The sequence below is a fragment of the Cynoglossus semilaevis genome, chromosome 2, assembly GCF_000523025.1.
Source record: "Cynoglossus semilaevis isolate Cse_v1.0 chromosome 2, Cse_v1.0, whole genome shotgun sequence".
NCBI classification, from domain to species: domain Eukaryota; kingdom Metazoa; phylum Chordata; class Actinopteri; order Pleuronectiformes; family Cynoglossidae; genus Cynoglossus; species Cynoglossus semilaevis.
In genome coordinates, this window is record NC_024308.1 from 8,527,352 (window position 1) to 8,535,280 (window position 7,929).

At 36.4% G+C, this 7,929-nt stretch overlaps 2 protein-coding genes and 1 long non-coding RNA gene across 6 annotated transcripts in view; 1 reads left to right on the plus strand and 2 right to left on the minus strand.

Moving 5' to 3' along the window:
* Positions 1-1,334: 1,334 nt before the first annotated feature.
* Positions 1,335-2,614, minus strand: LOC112488339 (uncharacterized). The gene is made up of 2 exons (XR_003052307.1): positions 1,914-2,614; positions 1,335-1,377 (listed from the first exon to the last, which is right to left on the minus strand). It is a non-coding gene; the product is annotated as an uncharacterized LOC112488339 (long non-coding RNA).
* A 466-nt stretch (positions 2,615-3,080) lies between these two features.
* Positions 3,081-5,419, plus strand: LOC103397023 (40S ribosomal protein S27-like). The gene is made up of 4 exons (XM_008335277.3): positions 3,081-3,238; positions 3,966-4,071; positions 4,165-4,275; positions 4,456-5,419. The coding sequence occupies exons 1-4, from the start codon at positions 3,233-3,235 to the stop codon at positions 4,482-4,484; spliced, it is 252 nt and encodes an 83-aa protein (XP_008333499.1). The 5' UTR covers positions 3,081-3,232; the 3' UTR covers positions 4,485-5,419.
* The window catches only part of tpm4a (tropomyosin 4a), a 21,460-nt gene continuing 18,798 nt past the window's right edge, over positions 5,268-7,929 (minus strand). For 2 of the 4 annotated variants that reach the window (XM_025064106.1, XM_008335263.3), the window contains one exon: positions 5,268-6,364. In XM_025064106.1, the coding sequence (XP_024919874.1) occupies positions 6,282-6,364 (83 nt within the window). In that variant the 3' untranslated portion in view covers positions 5,268-6,281. Of the gene's footprint in view, positions 6,365-7,278; positions 7,491-7,929 lie in introns of those variants that run through there. The other 2 variants (XM_008335257.1, XM_008335268.2) reach the window with 2 other exon arrangements.

The window sequence follows — 7,929 nt, forward strand, 5'->3', positions numbered from 1 at the left end:
GGGAAAAAAATCCTTGGTCAAAATTTTAAAATATAGAAGAGTATATATTTACATATATGTATATATACACACACACAACCAAAAATACACAAACAGTTACTGTGGAGCCCTGGCTGTTTCCCTGCTGCAACGAGTAACTGCTGTTTTTAGTCAACGGGCTCAACCAAAACAGTATTTTGAATGCTGCTTTGCAAACCACAATGTGACCCATTTGTTGTCTTGACTTCTAAGAACCACATAAGAAGTCACAGAGTAGACAACACACCTGTTATTAATGTTCAGGTGTAAATGGTTGCTAATTGTTTACAAAGTTTGTTTACAAAGTCTGTCATTATGCTTGTTTTGTTGTCATTCTTTCTTTTGTTAAAATTATTTTTTCAAATTTAATAATGGTACTTTACATGCAAATTGAAAAAAAGGTCAATTTGATATGTCACACTCAGACGACACACAGAACTCAGCATTTAATTGTTGCAGTCTTGTTTAGGGGTAACCATACAGTATGAGAAATTTCAGAGTAAACTACTTCACTTTAAATAAATCATAATTGTGTTTCCTGGGAAATACATAATATTTGTAATCACAGGAAATTTACATTTTGCTTGTTTAGCAGGCAGACATTTATACAATTAATTAAATGAATGACTGTGAAAGAGTATTTATTACATTCTTAATATATCTCTGGTTAAAATTGACATTTGCTTTTGACACATTTTTTTTGTTTTGTGCAGGAGCACTGCAGTAGCTATTGTCCTGCTTTACAGCAGCTACGTCCAACTCAGGCCAACCTACTTCCACTACACAATGAAAACACACCCTACCTCTGGGATTATAATGTTCAGTTTGTTTTTTTGCTTTTATTTTTTTAAAGAGGTCAATTATGTGGCCACAGTTTGTAGGGCAGCCTAAGTATTATGTTACAATGGGAGGTGACAAAATGACATTGTTCACTCAGCTTATGAAGATGGTAAGGACACGCAAGGTATTTATTTTTTAAGAAAGTTATAAACATTGTCACATAATAAACGAACTGACTAACTAAATTGCGCCACATTGCAATGGTTTTTTTCCAGATTAAAAACATACATAAAACTATTTATAAGCAGCAGACAAGGTTAAGTAGTCAAATCTCATTTTGACCCAAAAAAGTTTTTCATTGAAGTACAGGGTAAACAAACAATGTTTAAAATTTCATATATGCAAGTCAGATTTACGTTGGCATGAAATCTTGATATTGTCCCATGTCTAGTCATCAGTCTTTCTATTTTTCAATCTAGCTGTGAAATTAAAGCATGTGGGTGGTTTTTTCTTTTTACCATATCTGTAGCTTGATCTTCTTTCCATCCAATTCTATTGTTCTGATCTTGAAGTCAATACCTGTAGGAAGAAAAAACAAACAAATAAATAAAATAGTATTATTTACCAAGTTTGAAATAACAAAGTCCTAATTACAAAGAGCAAAGTTTGCTTCAGGATCATAATCACAGCAGGAGTATTAAACTACTCTATCACCGAGTGTGTAGAGTTCATTATGTAATGTTGGGTGGGAGAGAGCAGAGTCCAGGCAGCTGGTCATATGCAGAAATGACACCAACTCACTTACAGAGCTGTTAGCCTGCTAGCTCAACTTTACACAGTTAAAGTCCACATAAAAACTAAGTCCTGATGAATGTCTAACCACCTTGTTTTATTTGGACATTAGTCTAAGACATTGCTAATAGAACGAACAGAGTCTGTCGGCAGTTCTAGTATAATAAGAGCCTAAATTGAACCGGCTGAGCTATTTCCTGACTAGCCACCAACATAACATTGACGCTAGCCGCAACAGTTAGCATCGAATTAGCACGACAGGATGGGCTGCCCTTTTGCCACTTTTCAGGCAACACAGTTCGATAAACACGACATATACCCACCTATAGTAGAGATAAACGTCGAGTTGAAGGCATCTTCTGAAAATCTGAATAGCACACAGGTCTTTCCGACGCCAGAGTCGCCGATTAAAAGTAGTTTGAACAAGTAATCGTATGTCTTCGCCATGTTATGAGCTAGCTTTACTAGTGCGGATATCCCGCCCGGTCCAAAAGCACAGACGTCAGTGCGCAGAGCAGCCGTGTGGTCAAATCAACTGCCACTCTGTGCTGTCGTCGTGGCTCCGGAAGTCACTGCCTTTGTTGCTGCGCCTCTGGGTGTGCTCGTTTTTAAATGTAATGTCACCCGGTCTTAGGTACAGCTGCTAATCAGTGACAATAGTAGTGCTTTAGAAATGATATGTGCACGAAAAATCATGCGACACAGGATGGAAAAATTATAGACGTCACGGTGTCGTTAGGCATCGATAATCTAGTCGTAACCACGGCAAACTGAAATTAGTTTCACTTTTCAATGGTGTTCGCTGTTACACTGATGTAATGAAGCAACGAGATGTTTAAAACACATTGAAGACATGAAATAATTTATTTATACCAAGACCTATGGCCTGAGTGACCTTAGTTCACTAATGCCAGCTTTTATAGTCGACAGTACCATAATGAAACCGATAGGTTTAGGTCGTATTTTACCCACATGTATGAAGTGTTTTTGTTACCGTCATCTTTATTTTCTTTGTTTTTCTTTCTTTTCTTTTTTTTTTTTTTTTTTTTTTTCTTTTTTTTTTTTTTTTTTCTTTTTTTTTCTTTCTTTTCTTTTTTTTTTTTTTTTTTTTCTTTTTTTTTTTTACATCAAATAATCGTGACTGATTTGACTATGTTTTTAAATGAGTCGACACTAGATAAACGCAATGTATTTTCCGTTTAAGGGATACTGAGGTATGGGTTATTTCATCAAAATATGAATCTTTACCTGTAGAATTGGCTAAATGCATGTGTATATGTTGTGATTCCTTTGGTCATCTATAACAATAAACTGAATATATGACGTTTTGTGTGTATTTTAATCTAAAGCCTTAACCAAACTACAGTTGAAAATGCTGTTTTAAACTATACGTTTATATTTTAGAAGTTTAACATTTTGTATAGTTGTTTACAACGTTAGTAGTTAGTCAGTTACTGTGGTTCCTGCTCTGACGTCACAGAACCCACCCCCTCGTTCAAAGGCGTTCGTAATACTTTAGACGTTGTAATAGCAGAGCTTTAACAGATCACAAGTGTAAGTGTTGAGATAGAACAAAGAATAAAAAAGTCAATTAACTAAGATTTACTCACCTTTCAGCAAACTTTGGAGATATCTGGACAAGATGTCTGTAAGTAATGTCTATTTCATTTAACACATTCTTCATCAATAAATACTTTGTCTCCTTTTTACATTTAATTAAAACGTGGAAACAGACCGATACAGTCACATTAACATGTTAATATAATATACTGTTTATTAGTGATGTACTTGTTATATCTGTCATAAAATGAACAGGTATTGCTTTAGGAAAGCTGTTCAGACTTGCCTGGACATGTCCATGCACATCCCAGAAACCAGCTGTTTATCCTACAGGCTATAGGGGGCAGTGTCAACTAAAAAGACAACGTTTTCGAGCCTTTCATTATAGAAGTATAATAATAAAAAAATAATAATACCTCTTAATGTAATAATGTGTCTTAATCCTATGGGTTACCACCAAATAAGTTAATGTTTACTTGATTATTTTTTTACATGGTAAAATGTAACATATTTACATGTAATTCGTCAATATTAAGCATTTATTATACAATTCTGTGTTGAATATTTTGACAAGCAGTTCATGTGTTGGACATTATATTATTATCTAAATCATTTTTCTCAGTGTGTACCATTTCCCATCAGTAAATATAAAGCACACATTGCATGTAGACTATATGAATTAGGTTTTCAAGCATATGGTATTGCAGATAAAAAGCATAAAATTTGTTTCATGATGGCAGAGAGATGTTAGTTTAAAAAAAAAGTCTTGTTGAGGTGATAGGAATATTGAACGTACTTTGTTCCTCCAATCACAGCTGGCCAGGGATCTGATGCACCCCAGCTTCACAGATGAGAGAAGACATAAAAAGAAAAGGCTGGTGCAGAGTCCTAACTCCTATTTCTTGGATGTTAAATGCATGGGTAAAAGTGAACTACAATTCCACACATTGTTAGACATTTCTTCAACACTAACGTGTGTGATTACAAAGGCTGGGTTATTCTTACATTTTTCAGGCTGCTATAGGATCACTACCGTCTTCAGCCATTCCCAGACTGTGGTACCTTGTGCAGGATGTTCTATAATCCTGTGCCATCCACGAGGGGGGAAGTGCAGGCTAACGACTGGTGAGAAACCTCTGATATAAATGCAGTTGCTCATTCTTCTGCCAGTTTTTTTAATAGGAACCTATTAAAATAGGAATCTATCTAAGGTAATTAAGTCAAGATATATACAACTAATCTACCTACCTTCAGCGTCACCATCTGTTTCCTGATATTCTAAATTTAATTTCCCCTCCCCTGTAGGATGCTCCTTCAGACGGAAACATTCCTGAGCATCAGTTTACCTTTAAAACCACAGCAGAGAGGATGGATTAAAGAGGCTGAGCCTCCAACTCTGAAATCAGAAGTGGGTTTGATTAAGACTCAATAAGTGGAACATTTTCATTAGGATAGTCGAAAAAACTACTGTATGATGTATAAAATGGTATTGTATGAATTTACAAATGTTTTTTGCTCATCTAAACTATCCTACAAATTATTTAGATGCATTGTTTGTGTGTATTTAAAAAAATAAGCACAAATTGGGAAATTCCAGTGATACAAACTAAGTATAGACATCATACTGACAGAAGTCAAGGTTTGTCATAATTTTTTTTTTCAATAACTAAGTAGTGATTTGACATACCAAAGCTTTGGACAATGGGTCACATCATACAAGCTCAACAATCAGCAAAGAATGATAATATAGTATAAGTAATGATGAAAAACTCAATGAAAAAAAATCAACACTTTGTAACTAAATTCAGACTCAGGAATCATTAAGCTGACATTCCCTACGTTTCAATTTAATATACGTCAATAACATGTGCACTTAGTTTACTTATCCAAGACATTATATTACTATAGTAGTAACAGCTGAGCTGTAGGAATCATTTTGCAGTTTTTTTTGGCCAGATCCACTTCCTGACAAAGACTGGGAAGTGGGTGGAGTTTAACCCAGAGTTGTTAATGCATGGCAGACAGTAGTTCTACTCTGCTACACAGGGGTTGATATATAGTTCTATCATGTACTGTATGTCTTTTTGTCAAAAAGTACAAAATCAAAGGCAAAGGAGTTGTGGTATCTGTAAAACATTTATTAGACTGACGTAGAGGGGTTGGAGAATGAAATATGTCAAAACAGCTTTACTCAAAATGAGATGCTACTCATGGCCCTGGCACAAGATGACACCACGGAGACCATTAGAATAAAACGAAAATAAAGAATTTAACAATTTAAGATCCGCCTCACGTGTGTTCTTTGGTCTTGAGAGTTCCTGTGGCAAAAATGAAACCCTTAACCCCACCTGTAACCCCACCTCTCCTCAAAAAAGTCAAACATTACAACCTCTCACATACCTAAAATTATTCTACTATATACAATAGGTATCCATGGTTGGCAAAACTTAACCCAGCTTCCAGTGGTTGAGGGTTTCACTCACTCATGTAATACAATATATTGTATTTCTAATAAAATGGTTACCAAGAGCATGTAGACAACTGCACGTTTTATTTTAGAAATATCTCACTTTATATCTTTCTTCAAACCTTCCTGTAAAGTGACCTGTAGCTTCCACGGATGTTGTGACGTCATTGAAAAAAGTAAACTGGCTTTTATTTTACCACCGGGTGGCGCTTCAGAGCTGCACTATTGAGGAGTGAGAGAAACCCCAACACCATCTGTAGCCTTATGTGTTTCTATATAAGACAGGCATAATGTATGTGCACACAAAAATATAAAACTGAGGCTGTGTAAGTGGTTGACTGACCAAATAAGAGGTTCCCGTGGGTGTATCAACTGCCAGTTCTTTCCAAATGAGTGGCCAAAAATACATTTCTGTATAGGATTTCTGCAATTATATCTGGAGATTAAAAAAAAAAAGAAGACAATTTCAAAAAGACCTTCAGTATTAAAAAAGAAACAAAAGTTGTGCCGAAACACCCTCAGGGGACAACCATTAAGTTAACCCCCCCGCCCCCCATTACATGAGGGAATAGAGATTTTACAGCCCGAAATGTGGAATGGAGTCGAACATGAGATGGAATGTGATGATGACAACATCATCCTCTCCAGTTTCCTCTCTGTGTGTTTATAAGCTGTTGAGTTCCTGTAAGGTCTGGTCCAGGACTTGGTGCATACCCAGGTTCTCCTCTTTGGCACTTGATAATTTCTCTGGAGAAAAAAAGGAAAGGAACTCAGTAAAGCCCTGAACAACAGCAAACAATGTGCAGCATTTACTCTTCTGAACAATGTGGGGTTTTCCAGAAACCATCCGTGGTGGAAAAAAAACAAAAGAATTAACAACAATTTTTGGTTAAGTTGTGCCACATGCAGAAACTCAACCACACATCAGTGTTGGTCATGCAAAAACCCCATAGTTTCCTTATTCTCTTAGAGGCTGTTAAGAGTGTCCGGTAGCCTACCTACCTACGTGTGAAGCTAATGATGGGTAAAAGTTGTTCCTAATATACAAACAACATTTCCAATAAAGTTTGTACACGTTCAAAAAGAGCAATAATATCTTCTAATAATAAAGAAAAAAGTTGTAATATTTTTCACAAGAGAATTACTTAATTTACCGCGTGCAACTCTTTAAAGAGGATTTCTAGGAACATTCTAGAAGGATCCTCAATCAACAGGTTAACTAGTAGGAAGTTTTTGTTTTAGAGGCATCATCTACCAAAGGATTCAGGGTCAATTATATTTAGGAACAGGGTGTCTTTAAATTCCCTTATAATAATAATAATTTGTCCAACCACAACAGTTTGTTTTTTTTCAGGTTCAGGTCTGTTACTAAATCACTAATGTTACTCTGCATCTTTAAAACGTGTACCAACCTTTTTGACAAATGAGTTTGGAGTTTGTATTTTACGCACTGACTGATCTTATAAAGATTCAAACTGTAACAGAAAATATTAATTCACACCAAAACCAGAGTAAATCTCAACTGAAAAGCTCACCTTTTTTTGTAAGTGATTATCAGTTGGACATCAAACAAAATCTCTTACACATCAGAGAATACTCGTCAATCTGATATTTTAAAAAAAATAACTTTGATGGCTTTTAGATCAACCAGAACACAGATATAAACTGCAAAGGTTTTAATTACTTTGTTTGCACTGAGCGGCAGAAGGCACATACAGTCCACAGAGGGAAAGACAGAGAGTCCAGTCATTTGGAGAGAGACAGGTAAAGGGAAGAGAGAAGCAGAGCATCTACAGAGATGTCATGTCATTGAGGGCATGGTCCAGCTCCTCACTAATGGCCTTGTACTTCAGCTTCTGAGCATACAGTTCATCTGGAGGTCAGAGGTCGACAGCAGGTACAGGCAGGTGGCAAGGAGAGAAGTGAGACAAACACAAGCAGCAAAAAGACAGAGGGAGAGGGAGAGAGAGAGAGAGGTGGAGGCAAAAAGCAAAGGGAGGAAGGAGAAGACAAAGGACATAGGTCAGGTCTTGGCATACATGCAGAAAAATGTCAAGACGGCACATATGTGAGTGCAGTTCTTTTTCAGGGGGAGCTCTGAGCATTAAAGGCACCTTTGAACCTCTAAAAAAACACTTCAATAACTATACAAACTGAAACTTCACAGGTATGATACGGGTAAAATCTGTCCCCACCACTGCATGGCTGACATGGTGAAGGTTGTGCACCGGTAACAGCGTGTGTCTGGAAAAACATTTCTATACATTCTGCAGGAAACACTCTTCCTTTCCTCTGCACAGGCAACATTTCCA